Source organism: Pseudophryne corroboree, chromosome 2 (assembly GCF_028390025.1).
Source record: "Pseudophryne corroboree isolate aPseCor3 chromosome 2, aPseCor3.hap2, whole genome shotgun sequence".
Taxonomy (NCBI): Eukaryota; Metazoa; Chordata; class Amphibia; order Anura; family Myobatrachidae; genus Pseudophryne; species Pseudophryne corroboree.
Window position 1 is genome coordinate 468,042,515 of NC_086445.1, and position 26,160 is coordinate 468,068,674.

At 47.8% G+C, this 26,160-nt stretch overlaps 1 protein-coding gene across 1 annotated transcript in view; it reads right to left on the bottom strand.

The window, feature by feature from the left end:
- Positions 1-26,160, bottom strand: part of LOC135028869 (E3 SUMO-protein ligase RanBP2-like) — a 306,830-nt gene that overhangs the window by 102,569 nt on the left and 178,101 nt on the right. Inside the window, exon 19 of the mRNA XM_063953806.1 lies at positions 15,291-15,385. Within this exon, the coding sequence (XP_063809876.1) occupies positions 15,291-15,385 (95 nt within the window). The remainder of the gene's footprint in view (positions 1-15,290; positions 15,386-26,160) is intronic.

Sequence of the window (26,160 nt, forward strand, 5' to 3'; positions counted from 1 at the left end):
CCCTTGGAAGGCCGGGACTACACTTTCTCCGTTAAGGTGGAATTTAAACACCACCTTAGGAAGATACCCAGATTTGGTTCTGAGAACTGCTCTATCTGGATAAAAACAGAAAAGGACGGCGACATAACAAAGCACCTAAACCTGAAACTTTTCTAGCTGAAGCAATAGCCAGTAGAAAGAGAACTTTAGCTGTCAACCTTTTAAGATCCACTCATTTACGTAGTTCAAATGGGGCAACTTGAAAGGCCCAAGGCACTGTAGGAGGAACAAAAGGAGGTTGAATGTGCAGCATTCCCTGGAAAAGTGCGCACATCCTGTTGGTTAGCAATTTCTTTTGGAACCACACAGTCAATGCTGACACTTGCACTCTCAAGGAAGCCACCCATAAACCTTTGTCCATTCCTGCCTGAATGGATGACAAAACTCTGGAAACTCTGAACGCTCTAGGGTCAAATTTCCGGTCACTGCACCATTGAATATAGGCTTGCCATATTCGGTGATAAATGCAAGCTGCGGAAGGTTTCCTCGCTCTGAGCATTGTTTGAATTACCTGTTGTAAGAATCCTCTTGCTTTTAGGACGAAGTCTAAAGAGCCACGCCGTCAAAGACAGTCGATCCAGGTGCGTGTGATAGCAAGGACCTTGAGACAGTATATCTAGACGTTGATGGAGTAGGACTAGAGCATCCATCAACATCCTCTACAGATGTGTACCAATGTCTTCTAGGCCAAGCCGACACTCTTTCCTTGTTTTAACTTTCTCATCACCCTGGGTACCAGGGCGATTGGTAGAAACATATAGGCTAGACCACAGGTTCTCAAACTCTGTCCTCAGGACCCCACACAGTGCATGTTTTGCAGGACTCCTCACAGAATCACAAGTGAAATAATTTGCTCCACCTGTGGACCTTTTAAAATGTGTCTAAATAATTAATACACCTGTGCAGTTGCTGGGTTACCTGCAAAACATGCACTGTGTGGGGGTCCTGAGGACAGAGTTTTAGAACCACTGGGCTAGACGAAAGTCCCATCTCACTGACAGGGCATCCACAAACATCGCTCTGGGATCCTTTGTTCTGGCGTGACACCATGAGATCTCGCCCTGGTAACCCCCATTTGTCTACCAGAATTTGGAAGACCTCTGGTATAAAGCCCATACGTTTGCATGAATGGCGTGTCGACTGAGAAAAACCTCTTCCCAGTTTAGGACTTCTGGAATGAACACTGCTGACAAGGTTGGAAGATGAAGTTTTGCCCACTTTATTGCGCGACTTACCTCCTTCATTGCATTCTGGCTGCGAGTTCCTCCCTGATGGCTGAGGTACACTACTGCCATTGCATTGTCTGAGCAGATCTGAACTGGTTTCCCCTGAAGGATGTCCTTTGGCTGAGGAAGTGCCATATATATGGCCCAAAGTTCCAATATATTTATTGACAGGCAACTTTCTTCCTTGGTCCTCTGCCCCTGGAAGCAACTCCTTCCATCCCCTGAAGACTGGCATCCGTTGTCAGAATTTCCCAATCTGATATACAAAGGGGTCTCCCTTTGTCCAAATGGGATGTCTGTAGCCACCAGGCTAATGACCGCCTTACTCCCAGAGGAAGGACCATAGTCTGCGTTTTTATTGTCTGATGAAAACCATTCCATTTGGAAAGGACCAGACGTTGCAGAGGCCTCATATAGAACTGGGCATACTCTACCATGTCGAATGTCAACATCATCACACACACATTGCTGCGTGAATGGATACCCTTTGACTGTGTAGCAGTTCCTGAATCCTTGACTGGATTTTGGATATTTTGTTCAGAGTTAGAATTACTCTCTGAAGACCTGAATCCAGCACAGGCCCCAAATGAGTCATCCGTTGTGACAGAACCAGGTACGACTTTGCCCAATTTATGAGCCAACCGTGTCTATGTAAACAAACTATTGTCTGTTGCAGATGACACTGAAGAAATTCCTGAGACTGTGCTAGGATAAATAAGTTGTCAAGGTACGGGAAAAATACTTATCTCCGTCAGCAGGGGATAAGCTGCCATTACCACCATAATTTTGGTGAATACTCTGGAAGCTGTGGCCAGTCCAAATGGTAGGGCCTGAAACTGAAAATTATGTTGGAGGATAGCAAACCTGAGTTAGCGCTGATGGGACAGTGCTACAGTGGCGTAAATCCGTCACAGTCGCCCGGAGGAAAGAAGTGTGTGTGTGTGTGTGTGTGTGTGTGTGTGTGTGTGTGTGTGTGTGTGTGTGTGTGTGTGTGTGTGTGTGTGTGTAGTGTTCTGAAAAAAAATTATATACTGTATATACACACTTAATTGTCTTTTATTTTAAATCACACATTTCTTAGCAGTCATACCCAGGATTAGATCCCATGACCTGTTACACTAACAGTAGACACCTCACTGATGAAGCTATTTGCTCCTGTAGAGGAAGCATGAGAATTCTAACTATATGAAGTTACGTGTAATTGTCAGAGAAGTATCTTCATATAGTTCAAATTCTCATATTTCCTATACAGGAGCAACAGCTTCATCAGTAAGGTGTCTGCTTCCAGTGTAATAGGTTGTGGTTTCTAATCCTGGGTATGACACTTGTAAAATGAGTATATTCCGCATAATAAAGAGGGTGAGATTTGTAGGGTGCAGGGACCAGTGAGCAAGTCGACCACTAAAAAGACAGCAACAGCTATCAATTAACTTAATTCAATGGTGTCACAGAATGAGAGGAGAGGTGCCCCCTTCAGAGCAGGAGCCCGGCGGCATATGACTCCGTTGCCTCCCAGAGTTCTGCCTCTGCAGTGCTATAGGAACATGTAGGTAAGCATCCTGGATATCCAGGGATACCATAAAGTCCTCCGACTCCATGGCCAAAAATAGACAAACATGATATAAAAAGTGACTGTGTATTTAAATGGTGATGCCCAAAGACAGCACAGACAGAACAGGCATGGGGGACCCTACGTCCAAATGCCAACCCCAAATTTACTGACACTATAATAAGAATTTACTTACCGATAATTCTATTTCTCATAGTCCGTAGTGGATGCTGGGGACTCCGAAAGGACCATGGGGAATAGCGGCTCCGCAGGAGACTGGGCACAAAAGTAAAAGCTTTAAGACTACCTGGTGTGCACTGGCTCCTCCCCCTATGACCCTCCTCCAAGCCTCAGTTAGGATACTGTGCCCGGACGAGCGTACACAATAAGGAAGGATTTTGAATCCCGGGTAAGACTCATACCAGCCACACCAATCACACCGTACAACTTGTGATCTGAACCCAGTTAACAGCATGATAACAGAGGAGCCTCAGAAAAGATGGCTCACAACAATAATAACCCGATTTTTGTAACAATAACTATGTACAAGTATTGCAGACAATCCGCACTTGGGATGGGCGCCCAGCATCCACTACGGACTATGAGAAATAGAATTATCGGTAAGTAAATTCTTATTTTCTCTGACGTCCTAGTGGATGCTGGGGACTCCCAAAGGATCATGGGGATTATACCAAAGCTCCCAAACGGGCGGGAGAGTGCGGATGACTCTGCAGCACCGAATGAGAGAACTCCAGGTCCTCCTCAGCCAGGGTATCAAATTTGTAGAATTTAGCAAACGTGTTTGCCCCTGACCAAGTAGCTGCTCGGCAAAGTTGTAAAGCCGAGACCCCTCGGGCAGCCGCCCAAGATGTGCCCACTTTCCGTGTGGAATGGGCTTTTACTGATTTTGGCTGTGGCAGGCCTGCCACAGAATGTGCAAGCTGAATTGTACTACAAATCCAACGAGCAATAGTCTGCTTAGAAGCAGGAGCACCCAGCTTGTTGGGTGCATACAGGATAAACAGCGAGTCAGATTTTCTGACTCCAGCCGTCCTGGAAACATATTTTCAGGGCCCTGACTACGTCCAGCAACTTGGAATCCTCCAAGTCCCTAGTAGCCGCAGGCACCACAATAGGCTGGTTTAAGTGAAATGCTGAAACCACCTTAGGGAGAAATTGAGGACGAGTCCTCAATTCTGCCCTGTCCGTATGAAAAATTAGGTAAGGGCTTTTATAGGATAAAGCCGCTAATTCTGAGACACGCCTGGCTGAGGCCAGGGCTAACAGCATTACCACTTTCCATGTGAGATATTTTAAGTCCACAGTGGTGAGTGGTTCAAACCAATGTGATTTTAGGAACCCCAAAACTACATTGAGATCCCAAGGTGCCACTGGAGGCACAAAAGGAGGCTGTATATGCAGTACTCCCTTGACAAACGTCTGAACTTCAGGAACTGAAGCTAGTTCCTTTTGGAAGAATATTGACAGGGCCGAAATTTGAACCTTAATGGACCCTAATTTTAGGCCCATAGACAGTCCTGTTTGCAGGAAATGCAGGAAACGACCCAGTTGAAATTCCTCTGTAGGGGCCTTCCTGGCCTCACACCACGCAACATATTTACGCCAAATACGGTGATAATGTTGCACAGTTACATCCTTCCTGGCTTTGATCAGGGTAGGGATGACTTCATCCGGAATGCCTTTTTCCTTCAGGATCCGGCGTTCAACCGCCATGCCGTCAAACGCAGCCGCGGTAAGTCTTGGAACAGACATGGTCCCTGCTGGAGCAGGTCCTTTCTTAGAGGTAGAGGCCACGGGTCTTCCGTGAGCATCTCTTGAAGTTCCGGGTACCAAGTCCTTCTTGGCCAATCCGGAGCCACGAGTATAGTCCTTACTCCTCTCCTTCTTATGATTCTCAGTACCTTGGGTATGAGAGGCAGAGGAGGGAACACATACACTGACTGGTACACCCACGGTGTTACCAGAGCGTCCACAGCTATTGCCTGAGGGTCCCTTGACCTGGCGCAATATCTGTCCAGTTTTTTGTTGAGGCGGGACGCCATCATGTCCACCTTTGGTTTTTCCCAACGGTTCACAATCATGTGGAAGACTTCTGGGTGAAGTCCCCACTCCCCCGGGTGGAGATCGTGTCTGCTGAGGAAGTCTGCTTCCCAGTTGTCCACTCCCGGAATGAACACTGCTGACAGTGCTATCACATGATTTTCCGCCCAGCGAAGAATCCTTGCAACTTCCGTCATTGCCCTCCTGCTTCTTGTGCCGCCCTGTCTGTTTACGTGGGCGACTGCCGTGATGTTGTCCGACTGGATCAGCACCGGCTGACCCTGAAGCAGAGGCCTTGCCTGACTTAGGGCATTGTAAATGGCCCTTAGTTCCAGGATATTTATGTGAAGTGACGTTTCCATGCTTGACCACAAGCCCTGGAAATTTCTTCCCTGTGTGACTGCTCCCCAGCCTCTCAGGCTGGCATCCGTGGTCACCAGGACCCAGTCCTGAATGCCGAATCTGCGGCCCTCTAGAAGATGAGCACTCTGCAACCACCACAGGAGAGACACCCTTGTCCTTGGAGACAGGGTTATCCGCTGATGCATTTGAAGATGCGATCCGGACCATTTGTCCAGCAGATCCCACTGAAAAGTTCTTGCGTGGAATCTGCCGAATGGAATCGCTTCGTAAGAAGCCACCATTTTTCCCAGGACCCTTGTGCATTGATGCACTGACACTTGGCCTGGTTTTTTGGAGGTTCCTGACTAGGTCGGATAACTCCCTGGCTTTCTCCTCCGGGAGAAACACCTTTTTCTGTACTGTGTCCAGAATCATCCCTAGGAACAGCAGACGTGTCGTCGGAATCAGCTGCGATTTTGGAATATTTAGAATCCATCCGTGCTGTCGTAGTACTACCTGAGATAGTGCTACTCCGACCTCTAACTGTTCTCTGGACCTTGCCCTTATCAGGAGATCATCCAAGTAAGGGATAATTAAGACGCCTTTTCTTCGAAGAAGAATCATAATTTCGGCCATTACCTTGGTAAAGACCCGGGGTGCCGTGGACAATCCAAACGGCAGCGTCTGAAACTGATAGTGACAGTTCTGTACCACAAACCTGAGGTACCCTTGGTGAGAAGGGCAAATTGGGACATGGAGGTAAGCATCCTTAATGTCCAGAGACACCATATAGTCCCCTTCTTCCAGGTTCGCTATCACTGCTCTGAGTGATTCCATCTTGAATTTGAACCTTTGTATGTAAGTGTTCAAGGATTTCAGATTTAAAATAGGTCTCACCGAGACGTCAGGCTTCGGTACCACAAACAGCGTGGAATAATACCCCTTTCCCTGTTGTAGGAGGGGTACCTTGATTATCACCTGCTGGGAATACAGCTTGTGAATGGCTTCCAATACCGCCTCCCTGTCGGGGGGAGACGTTGGTAAGGCAGACTTCAGGAACCGGCGAGGGGGAGACGTCTCGAATTCCAATTTGTACCCCTGAGATACTACCTGCAGGATCCAGGGGTCCACTTGCGAGTGAGCCCACTGCGCGCTGAAATTCTTGAGACGGGCCCCCACCGTGCCTGAGTCCGCTTGTAAGGCCCCAGCGTCATGCTGAGGACGTGGCAGAAGCGGGGGAGGGCTTCTGTTCCTGGGAAGAGGCTGTCTGCTGCAGTCTTTTTCCCCTTCCTCTGCCCCGGGGCAGATACGAGTGGCCTTTTGCCCGCTTGCCCTTATGGGGACGAAAGGACTGAGCCTGAAAGACGGTGTCTTTTTCTGCTGAGAGGTGACCTGGGGTAAAAAGGTGGATTTCCCAGCCGTTGCAGTGGCCACCAGGTCCGATAGACCGACCCCAAATAACTCCTCCCCTTTATACGGCAATACTTCCATATGCCGTTTGGAATCCGCATCACCTGACCACTGTCGCGTCCATAACCCTCTTCTGGCAGAAATGGACAGCACACTTACTCTTGATGCCAGAGTGCAAATATCCCTCTGTGCATCTCGCATATATAGAAATGCATCCTTTAAATGCTCTATAGTCAATAATATATTGTCCCTGTCCAGGGTATCAATATTTTCAGTCAGGGAATCTGACCAAGCCACCCCAGCACTGCACATCCAGGCTGAGGCGATTGCTGGTCGCAGTATAATACCAGTATGTGTGTATATACTTTTTAGGATATTTTCCAGCTTCCTATCAGCTGGTTCCTTGAGGGCGGCCGTATCAGGAGACGGTAACGCCACTTGTTTTGATAAGCGTGTGAGCGCCTTATCTACCCTAGGGGGTGTTTCCCAACGCGCCCTAACCTCTGGCGGGAAAGGGTATAATGCCAATAATTTTTTAGAAATTAGTTTTTTATCGGGGGAAACCCACGCTTCATCACACACCTCATTTAATTCATCTGATTCAGGAAAAACTACGGGTAGTTTTCACACCCCACATAATACCCTTTTTTGTGGTACTTGTAGTATCAGAAATGTTCAAAACCTCCTTCATTGCCGTGATCATGTAACGTGTGGCCCTACTGGAAAATACGTTTGTTTCCTCACCGTCGACACTGGAGTCAGTGTCCGTATCTGGGTCTGTGTCGACCACCTGAGGTAACGGGCGCTTTAGAGCCCCTGACGGTGTTTGAGACGCCTGTACAGGTATTAACTGATTTGCCGGCTGTCTCATGTCGTCAACAGTCTTTTGTAAAGTGCTGACATTATCACGTAATTCCTTCCATAAGACCATCCAGTCAGGTGTCGACTCCCTAGGGGGTGACATCACTAATACAGGCAATTGCTCCGCCTCCATACCATTTTCCTCCTCATACATGTCGACACAACGTACCGACACACAGCACACACACAGGGAATGCTCTGACAGAGGACAGGACCCCACTAGCCCTTTGGGGAGACAGAGGGAGAGTTTGCCAGCACACACCAGAGCGCTATATATATATACAGGGATAACCTTATATAAGTGTTTTTCCCTTATATAGCTGCTGTATAGATTTATCTGCCAAATTAGTGCCCCCCCTCTCTTGTTTTACCCTGTTTCTGTAGTGCAGGACTGCAGGGGAGAGTCAGGGAGCTTCCCTCCAACGGAGCTGTGAGGAAAAATGGCACCAGTGTGCTGAGGAGATAGGCTCCGCCCCCTTCTCGGCGGCCGTTCTCCCGCTTTTTTATGGAAAAACAGGCATGAGTTAAATGCATCCATATAGCCCAGGAGCTATATGTGATGCATTTTTTGCCCCCTAATGTGTTTATATTGCGTCTCAGGGCGCCCCCACCCAGCGCCCTGCACCCTCAGTGACCGGAGTGTGAAGTGTGCTGAGAGCAATGGCGCACAGCTGCGGTGCTGTGCGCTACCTTATTGAAGACAGGACGTCTTCTGCCGCCGATTTTTCCGGACCTCTTCTGCTCTTCTGGCTCTGTAAGGGGGACGGCGGCGCGGCTCTGGGACCCATCCATGGCTGGGCCTGTGATCGTCCCTCTGGAGCTAATGTCCAGTAGCCTAAGAAGCCCAATCCACTCTGCACGCAGGTGAGTTCGCTTCTTCTCCCCTTAGTCCCTCGATGCAGTGAGCCTGTTGCCAGCAGGTCTCACTGAAAATAAAAAACCTAAAACTAAACTTTTTTCTAAGCAGCTCAGGAGAGCCACCTAGACTGCACCCTTCTCGTTCGGGCACAAAAATCTAACTGAGGCTTGGAGGAGGGTCATAGGGGGAGGAGCCAGTGCACACCAGGTAGTCTTAAAGCTTTTACTTTTGTGCCCAGTCTCCTGCGGAGCCGCTATTCCCCATGGTCCTTTCGGAGTCCCCAGCATCCACTAGGACGTCAGAGAAATATAAATAAATAGGACTTACTTAGAATTATACCTGTGTCACTGCGCAGTCCATGCTGGTTTCCCTGCTTAAAAACAGAGGGTGGTGGGGGGAGGGGTGCCAATCTAGATTTGAGGCATTCTCAAACCTCAGGTGTGTATTTCTACACATATACATAGTAGGGGAAACGGTTCTAAATTGCACATGGGGAGTTGTTGGAGCGACTCTAAAAAGGTACGAATAAGACGCTTTTAGGAAGATCGCTAAAAAAAATGAGCAAGACTAAAAACTAAATAAATGTAAAAAAAAAAAAAAAAAAGCTTATGGCTGCTAAAAACCAGCAGCCCATTGACCATGGTCCGGCTCCTGCCGCACCAAACAAAACACTGATTTGCCTGAGCCAGGGATATATGAACGGGCCCGTTGCATGTTGGGAGGCCGAAAGCTTTGACCATTTGGTGCAAATCCGCTGTCGCATCATCATAACCCAATGTTATCCTGTGGATAACCTGTGGACCCTACCGGAGAAATAAGTGCTTGTAACTCATTTTACACTTTGCTAGCATAAATATGCAAGCAGCTACCGTGCCATTGGAAGGGGCGGAGCTACCTCAGAGCGGGACAAACTGCTTCCTGGAGCAATTTCCTGCACTCTCAACTCTGCAGCAGGAAAGTCAGCTCCTCCAGAGGATAACTATGGCCAGAAACTGGTACAGGGGTGTAGAAAAGGGGGGGGGGGGGGGGGGGTAGCCCGCTGTGGGAACCTTATATTAGGCTCCTCACACATAGTTAAACCATATTGCCCAACTTCTGATCTCTATTATTAGATACAGGCTGGTGCCTCCTTTTCCAAGTCTCTCTACACATACTGGGCTGGTCAGGCTTGCTTGTACCTGTGTGTCTGTGTCGATGTAAATGTTCCCTGTCAGCATGGTGAAAAAAGCGGTGTGTTTTTGTGATTTTCTCCCTCCCCTGCAGATTCTCATGTGTGAGCAATTCAGTCAGCCTTCACAGGATAGTGGGGCTTCTGGGGGTGATTTGCAGGAACCAGCTTGGTTGAGTTCTATTAAATCTATGATGGCTGACCTGTCCAATTAATTGACTACTGCTAGGCAAGAAAGGCAGCAGTTGCAACAGTCCATGGCTACTCTGGTTAAAGATAAATCAGTGGGCAGCCGTATAAACCCTCTCTCACTTTCACTATCCCAGAAAAGGGGGTTACCTGACATCCTCTCAGAATCTGAGGAGGAGGTACCCGAGGTAGAAGAGGGGGAGGAGTTGGAATCAAATACTGAAGTGTAGGATTCCTCGACAACTCAGGGTGTGGAGTCTCTCATCTTTGCTATTAGAGATGTCTTGCATGTTCCTAGGAACGAGGCAGATGTTCTGAAATCCTTTTTCGCTGCACAAAATAAAGTACTAGTCACTTTTCCTGATTCTAAGGAACTGTATGATCTTTTCAAGGAGCCATAGGCTACTACTGAAAAATTCCAGGTGACAAAGAAATTGATTGCTGCATTTCCTTTCACTCTAGAGGTGAAAAAAAGTCTGGGAAACACCCCCTGCTGTTGATGCTTCAGTATCACGCATGCAAAAAAAAACAAAAAACGGTACTACCGGTTCCAGGGGCTACTGCCTTAAAGGAACCTGCAGACAGAAAAATAGAAGCCACTTGAAATCTATTTATGTGGCAGCAGGAGCCTCTCAGAGGCCTGTTATTGCTGGCTGTTGGGTGACCCATGCCATACATCCCGGGGCAGTTAACATTCAAGAGGGCTTCACTGGGGATAAGTCCCTGGCTGATATGGTAACACTGGTTCAGCACATTTAGGATTCTGCTTAGTTTCTCTGTGAAAACTATTAAAAGCATAGGTACTATTAATGCTCTTACTTCTACCATGACTGTTTCTGCATGCAGGTCGCTGTAGCTACGCCAGTGGGCAGCGGACACAGAATCAAAGCGGAGTGTGGAGGCTTTACCTTTCACAGGTGATTGGCTGATTAGAGGTGAATTGGACACGTGGATTTTGAAGGCTACAGCTGGAAAAGCCACATGCCTCACGTCTGCAGCTCCACCGGATCGACGCTCCTACACAGGACCTTCGCTACAATCCTTTCAGACTGCTAGGTTCAAAGGGAAAGCCAGAGGCACCTCAAATGCGGCTAGAAGCTCCAGAGGTTAGTCTTGTAAGCCTGCCACCACAGGATCCCAGGACCAGGGCGTCAGCTGTCTCATCAAAATCCTCAGTATGACGGTGTCCATCAGCTCAAGGGGGACCTCAGGGTGGGAGCTCGGCTGAGATTCTTCAGCCTTATTTGGGAAAGCTCCTGCTAGGATGCTTGGGTGAAAGACCTGGTCTCCCAGGGCTACAAGCTGGAGTTTGACAGTTCTCCTCCTCACAGGTTTTTCAAATCAAGCTTACCAGCTTCCAAGGAAATGCACCTCACGCTACAGGGGGCCATTCAAAAATTCGTCCAGACTCAAGTCATTGTCCCAGTACCACTGCTCCAACGGGGCGAGGTATATTACTCTAGCCTGTTTGTTGTACCAAAACCGGATGGTTCCGTGAGGCCCATTTTGAACCTAAAATCGAAACCCATATCTGCAGGTTTTCTGGTTCAAAATGGAGTCTCTGAGAGCAGTGATCTCCGGTCTGATGGAGGGGGAGTTCTTAGTCTCTCTTGACATAAAGGACACGTACCTCCATATTCCAATATGGCCACCACACTAAGCCTACCTTCGGTTTGCTTTGCTGGACGAAACACTACCAGTTCCAGGCGCAGCCCTTTGGCCTATCCACAGCCCCAATGGTTTTCACAAAGGTGATGGCAGAGATGATGTCCCTAATCCGGATTCAGAGAGTGAACATTGTACCCTACCTGAACAATCGGTTAATAAAGGCAAGATCAAAGGAACAATCGTTGGACAGCATCTGTTGCACGACAACACTACTGTCACGGTAAGGTTGGATTATGAACTTGCAGAAATCCCACCTCGAGCCGACCCAGCGTGTCTAGTTCCTAGGGATAATATGCGACACAGTGGCTCAGAAAATCCTCCTTCCTGTGGACAAGACCAGGAAAATTCAGGAGTTGGTACGATTGGTTCTGCAGCCGAACCGGGTCTCGGTACATCTTTGCACCCACAAGTTGGGAAAGATTGTTGCCTTCGAGGCCATTCCATTTGGCAGATTCCATGTGACGACTTTCCAATTGGATTGCATAAAGAAATGGTCGTATTCGCATCTGCAGACGCACCAGGTCATACGTCTCTCATAGCAGGCCAGTATCTCTCTCCTGTGGTGGTGGCAACCCTCCAATCTCTTGGAGAGATGGCGCTTCGGGATCCAGGATTGGATTCTCTTAATCACGGACGCGAGCCTTCGAGGTTGGGGAGCTGTCACCCAAGGTGCACGTTTCCAGGGCAGGTGATCAAGCCACAAAGCCATTCTTCCAATAAACATACTGGAACTCAGGGTGATCTACAATGCTCTGCTACAAGCTTCTCACCTGCTTCAAGGTCTAGCCATTCGGGTTCAGTCGGACAATGCCACGGCTGTGGGGTACGTCTATCAGCAGGTAGGTACAAAGCAGGGCCTGCATGCGAGAGGTATCCAAGATACTCCTCTGGTTAGAAAAGAATGCAAGGGCAGTATCGGCCATATCCATTCTGGGAGTGAACTGGGAGGCTGACTTCCTAAGTCGTCACAACCTACACCCAGGAGAGTGGGGACTCCATCTGCACGTTTTCCGGAAGATAACAGGTTTGGGCTATACACAGATCGATCTGATGGCTTCTCGGCTCAACTAATGCTCCAGGACAAGGGACCCGCCAGCGGTGGCAGTGGATGCACAGACGACGCATTGGGCCTACCACAGCTAGTGTACCCGTTTCCTCCGATCCTGTTGCTTTCCAGGGTTCTAAAAAGAATCAGAAGGGAAAGGGTTCAAGCAATTCTGATCGCCACCGACTGGCCTCGGAGAGTTTGGTATGCAGTTCTTCTGGCCATGGAAGACCCTTGGCCTCTACCTCTGCGGAAAGATCTTCAGCAAGGGACGTTTGTCTACCCGGACTTACAGTGGCTTCGTTTAATGGCATGGCAGTTGAGCGGAACATTCTAGCTGAAAAAGATATTCCGGGTAAGGTTATTACAACCATGATTCAAGCCAGGAAGGCTGTCACAGACTCATTACCACCTTATCTGGAAGCGGTATGTCTCAGTGTGAGGGCCGAAAGGATCCTTCTGCGGATTTCAACCTAGGACGTTTTTTGCGTTCCCTTAAGGTACAGATCTCAGCGTTGTCCATCTTCCTGAAGAAATTGGCTGCTTTGCCTGAAATCCAGATGTTTCTACAGGGTGTCCTTCACATCCAACCTCCTTTCCTGCCTCCCATGGCACCTTAGGATCTAAACATGGGTTTGCCCTTTCTGCAGTCCTCTTGGTTTGAACAGTTAATGCCGGTAAAGGACAAATACCTTACATGGAAGGCTGTTAGCCTTAGCTTTGGCCAGGCTTGTTTAGGAACTCGGAGCTTTGTCTTGAAGGATTCCCTACGTGGTCTATCATGAGGATAGACCAGAGCTCAGGACTCGCCAGCAGTTCCTGCCGAAAGTGGTTTCTGCATTCTTCCTGAAACAGCCTATCGTGGTTCCGGCGGCTTCGGCCACTTCTTCCATTCCGGAGTCCTTGGATGTGGTGCAGGCCCAGAGGATCTGTCAAGAGGACAGCTGCTGTCCGAAAATCGGATTCCCTCTGTGCTATATGATGCTCACAAGAAGGGTTGTCCTGCTTCGAAACAGTCTATTGCCTGTTGGATTAGGCTTACCATTTAACAGGCCTATGCTTCGGCGGCCTTACCTATTCCTTAGTCAATCAAGGCTTACTCTACTAGATCGGTAGGTTCTTCCTGGGCAGCTGCCCGTGGTGTCTCGGCTTTGCAACTATGCTGGGCCGCTACCTGGTCAGGGACAAACAAGTTCGTCAAGTTCTACAGGTCCGATACCCTGGCAAAAGAGGATGTCCAATTCGGACATATGGTGTTACAGACGTCTCAGCACTTTCCCACCCATTCTGGGAGCTTTGGGACTTCCCCATCATAATAAGTGTCCCCAGCATCCCTTATGGATGTTAGAGAAAATAGGATTTTAATTACCTACCGGTAAATACTTTTCTCATAGTCCATAACGAATACTGGGCGCGCGCCTCTGTGCTTCCACTTCCTGCAAGTTTGTTCTTGTTTGAAAGTGGTTTGACTCAGCTGTTGCTATTTTGTTCACTGGCTGTTGCTGGTTTGGTTGTTTTGCTGTGTGCTGGTTTGTTAATCTCACCACCTGTTGTCTGGTCATGTTTCCTCCTCTAAAGTACTGTATGTCCATCTCCTTCAGGCACAGTTTTCCTAGACTGAGCTGTGGGGGAGGGCATAGAGGGGAGGGCATAGAGGGGAGGAGCCAGCTCACCCGGTTTAAAGTTTTAAAGTGCACCAGCTCCTTTGGACCCCATCGTACTAAGTGTCCCCATTATTCCTTATGGACTAAGAGAAAAGGATTTATCGGCAGGTAACAGTAATTCTCGCTCTCTCTCTACACACATTTTCAGGGTTTTTTTTTTATTTTTTTATTTAAAGAAAGAATAAACCGCTAATGAATATCAAAATGTATTTTTAAAAAGGAAACCGGATTCCAAATCAGGTGGATGTGTCATCAATAAATAAGTAAACTGTCATCAAAATTGGCATAGCTTGTCATAACAATGGCCAGGCACCTGTGAAAAGCCGATGGGATACTTTAATAAAATAATTGTTTAAAGAAAGACGGAAGATTGATCAAAAATATTTTTGCCTTCTACGGAGTGCAGTTACAGAAGACACTTAATACCGCACCCAAAACTTGAAAGATGAAATCAATTTCTACTAGTAATGCAAAATAATTGTTTTTCAAGTAAACTAAGAGCACGTTAACTGTGATTATTATCCATATTTACAATTGTAGGTGCATGATTCACAAAAAAAAAAAAAAAAAATCCCACACGAGCCTGTAAGTAATTTTTCTCCCCGCAAATGCCTAGGAGGTACTTCTGTTCAAAATTGTACCTCAGAAAGGACTAATGGGGTAAGGGTCATTTCATTTTACTGTATTTTAGCCATTTAAGATCCAACCCTTCAGCAGAACACTGATTATACGCTATTAATCGCTATGACACAGCAGAAATAACTATTTAGTGTCTTCCACAGGAGACTGGTGTAGTACAGTGATGTACAACCAGTGGCCTACCAAGCCTTCCCCTGCAGCACTCTGCTCCTTCCTGCTTAATTATCACATTTGATTGTCAATTAGAACATCTCTTAAAATGCCTGCTGATCTATTACAGACAAGTGTCTCACTGCTCAAATGTATTCAGGTTTTTCAAGAGCTTAATGATAATATGCTTCGATACTTGAAGGTCTATGGGCCACCCATGAGTCCACGTAATGTAGAATGTTGCCAGTCACTGGTTTAGGGGAAACAGTTTTTGGTATATGGTAAACATAAAATAATGTCAGGAAAAAAACAATATAGTACAAAGAAAAAAAATGCATTAAAGTAAAACTGCTAATTAGTGTTACAAGTGGACATTTCCTATAGTCTTGTGTAATTCAAGCATACTAAGGAACAACATACCTTTGTTGGGGTAACATTTGTCACTGGCCTAAGAAGCTGCTGCGGATTGTATGCCGGCGACTGTGCATAGTAACCAGGATGTGCTGTTGTAGAAACTGAAAAAAAATATATATATTTTCTTCAGAGGTATAATTTGGTGACACAGCAATATAGTAGTTGGAGCCACTTCATTGCCATAGTAAAAAAATAAAAATAAATAAAGAGCTGGGAAAAGGACACTATTCATCATACATATGAGTGCACAGGATTCACATGTACAGCCCGCTAGGAGATGTGCTACTGGCAACATATAAACTTTGCAGTGATGATTAGTGTTAGGCTGCGGAAGTGGTGCGTTAGGGTTAAATACTCGCCAGGATCAGTTGGGATTTTGAACACTGGGATGCCACTGTCTGCATCCTGACTGTCGGTATTTCAACTGCAGGGAAAATCGCAACCCCTTCAATTGTAGTAGGTATAGGCAGGCCCAGCGACAGGGGCGGTCAAAGAGGGCACCCATACGGGGCCCCGAAATTCAGGGGGGCCCCTAAGATCAAGGGCACAAAATAAATGGGGTTGCATGGACTAAGAATGCTTCTGAAAATGTGCCCTCAAATGAAGTAAACAATTAGTAGGCCGCAGCAACCCAAAACCTCCACCCCCACCCCCATCCTGCTTACCCAGTCACTCGGTCCAGTCCATGCTTAGATGCAATCACTACGCACCACCACCCTGCCGCCGCTGACGACGAAGAGCCGAGCTGCCTAGCAGGAAACCTGCTGCCCACCAACACAGTTAACTACTTGCCTGGCATGGTCGCATCAGATGCGACCACACCAGGCAGTGCTTTATCTGACCTGGTCACACAGGATGCAACCAGTCAGATAAAATGTGTTAGCAGCAGCAGGGAAACTTCCCTCCGCTGCTGCAGTCAGAGGGATTGGAAGGTCCCTCTGCTTCCCTGCACTCTCCCCCTCAGTGTTGCCATGCTGCCAATCATTGCTGATCGGTCAGCACAGCAGGACCCCCCCACCAAGCGGCTGCCAACAATGGCAGTCACTGGGAAAGTGTAAAACAACCCCACCTTGTGTACCTACCAGCTGTCTTGGGGGTACAATGTAAAATCGCTATGTTACCAATGTTCCCGATCTACCAGACCATGTTTGAAAGGGGGGGGGGGGGGGGGGAGCTCCACCGGTCTCTACAGACCCTAGCTGTGGTGAGGGTATATATGCATGCTGCAATATATTATATGCACTCTCCCTCTATTGTGCCCGATCCACTAACAATATACAGAGCTGTTCACACCATAACGGTTTGTAACGTTTCAGGCCTTAGTAGTCCATTTTCAGGCGATACATACAATTTTATTTAAAGCCACCCTCTGCTATAAAAATAGGGATTTTTGTTTACTTACCGTAAAATCTCTTTTTCTGATTCCATCTGGGGGACGCTGCGCCGTTACTTGTGGGTTAGAGGTGTGTGGTTGTGGAGTTTGGCACAGAACTATTAAGAACTGACCCCTCCCCCCTCTAACCCCTCCCATCTCCTTCCTGCCCAGCTAGCACCTCCGTTAACGTTTAGCCAAGCCAAAGGAGATAGACCGAAAAAATTTACTGGTTAAACCAGACAACCATATGGGAGGGATCGCAGCGTCCCCCAGATGGAATCAGAGAAAGATTTTACGGTAAGTAAACAAAAATCCCTATTTCTCTTTCATCCATCTGGGGGACGCTGCACCGTTACTTGTGGGATTTCCCAAAGCAAGCTAATGAGTGAAGGGAGAAGTAGACGGCATAGCCGTCCGTAAAATTTGACGCCCAACAGAGGCAATCTCCAAATTGAAAATATGAAAAACGGTAAACCCGTTTTGAAACGTATGCACAGGCGACCAAGTCGCCGCCCTTCATAGCTGCTCAATAGATGCACTCCCGCGAGCAGCCCAAGAAGCTCCAACTCGAATGAGCTGGAATCAATTCAGAAACTGAAATACCAGAAAACTGTTTTTATGGCGAAATCACCCAACAAGCCACTGTGTTGTTGGAAGCCGGCCAATCTCGTTTGGGCGCATCAATTAAAAACTAACAATGCAGCCGTACGACAGACAGGATCCGGACAAGATAAATAAATCCGTAAGGCCCTAAGCATATCTAAGAGAGACAAATGGGAATCCTCCCTGGAAGGAGAAGGAGTAAACGCTGGAAGGACAATGTCCTAATTTAGATGAAACGCTGACACAACTTTCGTAAGGAAGGAAGGTTTTTGTTCGCAGAACCACCCGGCTATCATGAAACCTCAACAAGGGTGGTCTGCAAGAAAGAGCTGTCCATGCAGATACTCGTCCTGCGGAGGCAATTGTCAATAGGAAGACAACTTTTGAACGTTAGATACCGCAATTTTACAGATTCCAAAGGTTCAAATGGAGAATACTGAAGAGCCGTAAAGACTAAGTTACAGTCCCAGGGAGGAACCAGAGGAACAAAAGGTGGCTGAATCCGAAGAACTCCCTGAAGGAACGTCTGAACTTCTGGAAAGATAGCCAGTCTCTTTTGAAAGAAAGAACCGATAAGTCAGAAACTTGACCCTTCAGTGAAGAAGTCTCAGACCCTTATTGAGACCCTCCTGAAGGAAGTATAACCGACGAGGAATACGAAACAAATCCGGTGTTAAACCACGCTTTTCACACCAATCAATGTAAATACGCCACACTCTGTGGTAACTCTAGAAGTCACCGGTTTTCTAGCCTGAATCATCGTTTACACAACAAGACGAGAAAAAAACCCTTTCCCCTTAAAATGTTGGGTTCAAGAACCAAACCGTCAAAGCTAGCCGACCCAACCTGGGTGGTGACCTGGTCCTTGAATCAGAAGATCCGGACACAGAGGGAGTCGGAATGGTTCCTCGACGATCATATTGTGACGAAGAATGTACCACTGTCAGCGTGGCCAAGCTGAGGCTACCCAAATGATTGGGATACCTTCTTTCTGAATGCGTTTAAGCAGACGTGGAATCAGTGGAAATGGTGGAAACACATATCCCAGTTGAAAGTGCCACGGTGCTGTCAGTGCATCGATTAGAATTGCTTGAGGGTCCCGAGTACGCGACCCGTAGAGAGGAAGATTATTATTGAGGCGAGACGCCATCAGATCTACATCGGGCAACCCCCACCGGGCTACTAGAGTCAGAAACACCTCCTGGTGAAACTCCCACTCTCCCGGATGCATCGTGTGACGACTTAAGAAATCCGCTTCCCAGTTCTCGATTCCTGGAATATGAATCGCGAATATGGCCAGGAACCAATGTTACGCCCATGTGAGAGTCTGAGCGACTTCTTTCATTGCGGATCAGCTTCGAGTACCTCCTTCCTTGTTTATGTAAGAAACTGCCGAGGCGCTGTCGGACTGAATCCGCACTGGATGACCCTGAACCATGGTTTGAAACCGAAGTAGTGCATACCGGATTGTCCTTAACTCCAAGATGCTGATCTGCAACTTTAACTCTTGACTGGTCCAGAGTCCCTGAAAGTGATGAGTCTGAAACACCGCCCCCCAACCTCTGAGGCCGGTGTTTGTGGTGACCATCACCCAAGACCAAATTGTGAACGGAACTACTTTGGTCAAATTGGATCTGTGAAACCCCCAGCGAAGCGACTGACGAGTCTGTACAGACACGCGGGCCAACAGTAATTCGAGATGAGGCCCTGTCCGAGTCCAACAGTTGAGAATCTGAGCCTGATAAGGGTCGAGTATGAAACGTGGCACATGGAACTGCCTTGAAGGTTGCCACCATCTTGTCTCACTTGCATGCATCGGAGAACCGAAACCACCGGTAAATGTAACCGTGTTCGAATTCTGGACTGTATGTCCTGAATCTTGTCCTGAGGAAGAACCACTTTTCTGGTTGTTGGTGTCGAATAAAAGTCCCAGAAACATCATCTTCCGTGAAGGAAGCAAAGACGACTTCAGACAATATATTATTCATCCGAATGACCGCAGAGCGAGACGCAAGTTCTGATGAAGAATCAACCCTGCCTTGATCAACAGATTACCCAAATACAGAATAATGTTGATTTCCTGCCTGAAACTGAAAATGTCAAGGCCGACAGCGAATCTCAGAAGAAATTGATGACCCGTCCAAATAGAAACAAGCAGATAGGCGTCTTAAGTCCAATTAGGCCAAATATCCCCCTGTTTCCTTGGCGACAATAACCGAGAGGATGGATTCCATTTTGAACTTTTGGGTTGAAATGAACCGTCCAGTTTGTCCACGAGTAAAATCCCCGACCTCTCTGCCGAGCGGGACCTAGAAGAATTACTTCATTTCGTAAGAAAAAATAAGAATTTACTTACTGATAATTCTATTTCTCATAGTCCGTAGTGGATGCTGGGGACTCCGAAAGGACCATGGGGAATAGCGGCTCCGCAGGAGACTGGGCACAAAAGTAAAAGCTTTAGGACTACCTGGTGTGCACTGGCTCCTCCCCCTATGACCCTCCTCCAAGCCTCAGTTAGGATACTGTGCCCGGACGAGCGTACACAATAAGGAAGGATTTTGAATCCCGGGTAAGACTCATACCAGCCACACCAATCACACCGTACAACTTGTGATTTGAACCCAGTTAACAGCATGATAACAGAGGAGCCTCTGAAAAGATGGCTCACAACAATAATAACCCGATTTTTGTAACAATAACTATGTACAAGTATTGCAGACAATCCGCACTTGGGATGGGCGCCCAGCATCCACTACGGACTACGAGAAATAGATTTATCGGTAAGTAAAATCTTATTTTCTCTAACGTCCTAGTGGATGCTGGGGACTCCGTCAGGACCATGGGGATTATACCAAAGCTCCCAAACGGGCGGGAGAGTGCGGATGACTCTGCAGCACCGAATGAGAGAACTCCAGGTCCTCAGCCAGGGTATCAAATTTGTAGAATTTAGCAAACGTGTTTGCCCCTGACCAAGTAGCTGCTCGGCAAAGTTGTAAAGCCGAGACCCCTCGGGCAGCCGCCCAAGATGAGCCCACTTTCCGTGTGGAATGGGCTTTTACAGATTTTGGCTGTGGCAGGCCTGCAACAGAATGTGCAAGCTGAATTGCACTACAAATCCAACGAGCAATCGTCTGCTTAGAAGCAGGGGCACCCAGCTTGTTGGGTGCATACAGGATAAACAGCGAGTCAGATTTTCTGACTCCAGCCGTCCTGGAAACATATATTTTCAGGGCCCTGACTACGTCCAGCAACTTGGAATCCTCCAAGTCCCTAGTAGCCGCAGGCACCACAATAGGCTGGTTTAAGTGAAATGCTGAAACCACCTTAGGGAGAAATTGAGAACGAGTCCTCAATTCTGCCCTGTCCGTATGAAAAATTAGGTAAGGGCTTTTATAGGCTAAAGCCGCCAATTCTGATACACGCCTGGCTGAAGCCAGGGCTAACAGCATTACCACTTTCCATGTGAGATATTTTAAGTCCACAGTGGTGAGTGGTTCAAACCAATGTGATTTTAGGAATCCCAAAACTACATTGAGATCCCAAGGTGCCACTGGAGGCACAAAAGGAGGCTGTATATGCAGTACCCCCTTGACAAACGTCTGAACTTCAGGAACTGAAGCTAGTTCTTTTTGGAAGAATATTGACAGGGCCGAAATTTGAACCTTAATGGACCCTAATTTGAGGCCCATAGACAGTCCTGTTTGCAGGAAATGCAGGAATCGACCCAGTTGAAATTCCTCTGTAGGGGCCTTCCTGGCCTCACACCACGCAACATATTTACGCCAAATACGGTGATAATGTTGCACAGTTACATCCTTCCTGGCTTTGATCAGGGTAGGGATAACTTCATCCGGAATGCCTTTTTCCTTCAGGATCCGGCGTTCAACCGCCATGCCGTCAAACGCAGCCGCGGTAAGTCTTGGAATAGACATGGTCCCTGCTGGAGCAGGTCCTTTCTTAGAGGTAGAGGCCACGGGTCTTCCGTGAGCATCTCTTGAATTTCCGGGTACCAAGTCCTTCTTGGCCAATCCGGAGCCACGAGTATAGTCTTTACACCTCTCCTTCTTATGATTCTCAGTACCTTGGGTATGAGAGGCAGAGGAGGGAACACATATACTGACTGGTACACCCACGGTGTTACCAGAGCGTCCACAGCTATTGCCTGAGGGTCCCTTGACCTGGCGCAATATCTGTCTAGTTTTTTGTTGAGGCGGGACGCCATCATGTCCACCTTTGGTTTTTCCCAACGGTTCACAATCATGTGGAAGACTTCTGGGTGAAGTCCCCACTCCCCCGGGTGAAGATCGTGTCTGCTGAGGAAGTCTGCTTCCCAGTTGTCCACTCCCGGAATGAACACTGCTGACAGTGCTATCACATGATTTTCCGCCAAGCGAAGAATCCTTGCAACTTCCGTCATTGCCCTCCTGCTTCTTGTGCCGCCCTGTCTGTTTACGTGGGCGACTGCCGTGATGTTGTCCGACTGGATCAACACCGGCTGACCCTGAAGCAGAGGCCTTGCCTGACTTAGGGCATTGTAAATGGCCCTTAGTTCCAGGATATTTATGTGAAGTGACGTTTCCATGCTTGACCACAAGCCCCGGCAATTTCTTCCCTGTGTGACTGCTCCCCAGCCTCTCAGGCTGGCATCCGTGGTCACCAGGACCCAATCCTGAATGCCGAATCTGCGGCCCTCTAGGAGATGAGCACTCTGTAACCACCACAGGAGAGACACCCTTGTCCTTGGAGACAGGGTTATCCGCTGATGCATTTGAAGATGCGATCCGGACCATTTGTCCAGCAGATCCCACTGAAAAGTTCTTGCGTGGAATCTGCCGAATGGAATTGCTTCGTAAGAAGCCACCATCTTTCCCAGGACCCTTGTGCATTGATGCACTGACACTTGGCCTGGTCTTAGGAGGTTCCTGACTAGGTCGGATAACTCCCTGGCTTTCTCCTCCGGGAGAAACACCTTTTTCTGTACTATGTCCAGAATCATCCCTAGGAACAGCAGACGTGTCGTCGGAATCAGCTGCGATTTTGGAATATTTAGAATCCATCCGTGCTGTCGTAGTACTACTTGAGATAGTGCTACTCCGACCTCTAACTGTTCTCTGGACCTTGCCCTTATCAGGAGATCGTCCAAGTAAGGGATAATTAAGACGCCTTTTCTTCGAAGAAGAATCATTTCGGCCATTACCTTGGTAAAGACCCGGGGTGCCGTGGACAATCCAAACGGCAGCGTCTGAAACTGATAGTGACAGTTCTGTACCACAAACCTGAGGTACCCTTGGTGAGAAGGGCAAATTGGGACATGGAGGTAAGCATCCTTGATGTCCAGAGACACCATATAGTCCCCTTCTTCCAGGTTCGCTATCACTGCTCTGAGTGACTCCATCTTGAACTTGAACCTTTTTATGTAAGTGTTCAAGGATTTCAGATTTAAAATGGGTCTCACCGAGCCGTCCGGCTTCGGTACCACAAACAGCGTGGAATAATACCCCTTTCCCTGTTGTAGGAGGGGTACCTTGATTATCACCTGCTGGGAATACAGCTTGTGAATGGCTTCCAATACCGCCTCCCTGTCGGGGGGAGACGTTGGTAAAGCAGACTTCAGGAACCGGCGAGGGGGAGACGTCTCGAATTCCAATTTGTACCCCTGAGATACTACCTGCAGGATCCAGGGGTCCACTTGCGAGTGAGCCCACTGCGCGCTGAAATTCTTGAGACGGGCCCCCATCGTGCCTGAGTCCGCTTGTAAGGCCCCAGCGTCATGCTGAGGACTTGGCAGAAGCGGGGGAGGGCTTCTGTTCGTGGGAAGAGGCTGTCTGCTGCAGTCTTTTTCCCCTTCCTCTGCCCCGGGGCAGATATGAGTGGCCTTTTGCCCGCTTGCCCTTATGGGGACGAAAGGACTGAGCCTGAAAAGACGGTATCTTTTTCTGCTGTGAGGTGACTTGGGGTAAAAAGGTGGATTTCCCAGCCGTTGCCGTGGCCACCAGGTCCGATAGACCGACCCCAAATAACTCCTCCCCTTTATACGGCAATACTTCCATATGCCGTTTGGAATCCGCATCACCTGACCACTGTCGCGTCCATAACCCTCTTCTGGCAGAAATGGACATCGCACTTACTCTTGATGCCAGAGTGCAAATATCCCTCTGTGCATCTCGCATATATAGAAATGCATCCTTTAAATGCTCTATAGTCAATAATATATTGTCCCTGTCCAGGGTATCAATATTTTCAGTCAGGGAATCCGACCAAGCCACCCCAGCACTGCACATCCAGGCTGAGGCGATTGCTGGTCGCAGTATAATACCAGTATGTGTGTATATACTTTTTAGGATATTTTCCAGCTTCCTATCAGCTGGTTCCTTGAGGGCGGCCGTATCAGGAGACGGTAACGCCACTTGTTTTGATAAGCGTGTGAGCGCCTTATCTACCCTAGGGGGTGTTTCCCAACGTGCCCTAACCTCTGGCGGGAAAGGGTATAATGCCAATAATTTTTTAGAAATTAGCAGTTTTTTATCTGGGGAAACCCACGCTTCATCACACACCTCATTTAATTCATCTGATTCAGGAAAAACTACGGGTAGTTTTTTCACACCCCACATAATACCCTTTTTTGTGGTACTTGTAGTATCAGAAATGTTCAAAACCTCCTTCATTGCCGTGATCATGTAACGTGTGGCCCTACTGGAAAATACGTTTGTTTCCTCACCGTCGACACTGGAGTCAGTGTCCGTGTCAGTGTCTGTATCGACCTGAGGTAACGGGCGTTTTAGAGCCCCTGACGGTGTTTGAGACGCCTGTACAGGTATTAACTGATTTGCCGGCTTTCTCATGTCAACAGTCTTTTGTAAAGTGCTGACACTATCACGTAATTCTTTCCATAAGACCATCCAGACAGGTGTCGACTCCCTAGGGGGTGACATCACTAACACAGGCAATTGCTCCGCCTCCACACCATTTTCCTCCTCATACATGTCGACACAACGTACCGACACACAGCACACACACAGGGAATGCTCTGACAGAGGACAGGACCCCACTAGCCCTTTGGGGAGACAGAGGGAGAGTTTGCCAGCACACACCAGAGCACTATATATATATATATATATAGGGATAACCTTATATAAGTGTTTTTCCCTGATATAGCTGCTGTATATATTTATCTGCCAAATTTGTGCCCCCCCTCTCTTGTTTTACCCTGTTTCTGTAGTTCAGGACTGCAGGGGAGAGTCAGGGAGCCTTCCTCCAACGGAGCTGTGAGGAAAAAATGGCGCCAGTGTGCTGAGGAGATAGGCTCCGCCCCCTTCTCGGCGGCCTTTCTCCCGCTTTTTTATGGAAAAATTGGCAGGGGTTAAATGCATCCATATAGCCCAGGAGCTATATGCGATGTATTTTTTGCCAAAAAAGGTGTTTTTATTGCGTCTCAGGGCGCCCCCCCCCCCCCCCCCAGCGCCCTGCACCCTCAGTGACCGGAGTGTGAAGTGTGCTGAGAGCAATGGCGCACAGCTGTGGTGCTGTGCGCTACCTTATTGAAGACAGGACGTCTTCTGCCGCCGATTTTCCGGACCTCTTCAGTCTTCTGGCTCTGTAAGGGGGCCGGCGGCGCGGCTCTGGGACCCATCCATGGCTGGGCCTGTGATCGTCCCTCTGGAGCTAATGTCCAGTAGCCTAAGAAGCCCAATCCACTCTGCACGCAGGTGAGTTCGCTTCTTCTCCCCTTAGTCCCTCGGTGCAGTGAGCCTGTTGCCAGCAGGTCTCACTGAAAATAAAAAACCTACTTTAAACTTTTACTCTAAGCAGCTCAGGAGAGCCACCTAGATTGCACCCTTCTCGTTCGGGCACAAAAATCTAACTGAGGCTTGGAGGAGGGTCATAGGGGGAGGAGCCAGTGCACACCAGGTAGTCCTAAAGCTTTTAATTTTGTGCCCAGTCTCCTGCGGAGCCGCTATTCCCCATGGTCCTTTCGGAGTCCCCAGCATCCACTAGGACGTTAGAGAAACACATGATAAAGAAAACAGATTTAGGCATTGCTTCAATCTTCTTATCTGTAGGATCTTTCAACGTCACAGACTGTACAGAAGGAATAACCGTAGTTCCTGCTAAATTTGAAATGGGAACGTCTACCTTTTGGCCTGTTTCCCAAAATCTCATATCCTCCCTCTGTAAAAGGATATAGAAATTTTTATGTCCTAGGGGCTTGGAAACGAAAATCCGGCTTAAGTCAGGCTCCTTTAAAATATCCCTGTTATTAAGATGACGGATGGAGTCTATCAGCAATCTAACAGCTGAGCTAGTAGAAAAGTCATCTTCCCAGACCGAAATCTCGCCCCACTCTGGGTCTACTTCCCCATTTTATAAAAACTACACCTGAACATTGTTCTAGGTGCATGCAGACCGCACATGTCAATCAGAACCTCCAATGGGAATTACTCCAACTCCTCCCCCAGAAAGTTATAGCGGGCAACGGCTATGGCCGTTTTGTAGCAGAAGAACTGCCGGCAGAGTTTACAAACTTGTTTTGGGATTGAATTAAATCAGCCAGACATCTGCCCATATTTTGAGCCCACACCAGATGTGTCTGGCCCAAGCAGACATAGACTGATCCGCGGAACCTCCCTGTTGGATCACCACAGATGCACCAGAGCATGAAGCACAGAGGGTATCAGCATCCGCTTTACCCTTAGCTAGCCTTGACCTACATTGTAAGCAGGAAAATAACCACCGAGGATGTCTTTCCTCTTTGTAGATCCGTCTGACGTATTGACATAATTAAACTTTATTTTTTTTTTAAATTTATTTTTATTTATTTAATTTATTTTAAAAAAAAAATTATTATTATTTATTTTTAAACAAATGCACTACAAACGAACTATAGAGTAATTTGTGCAA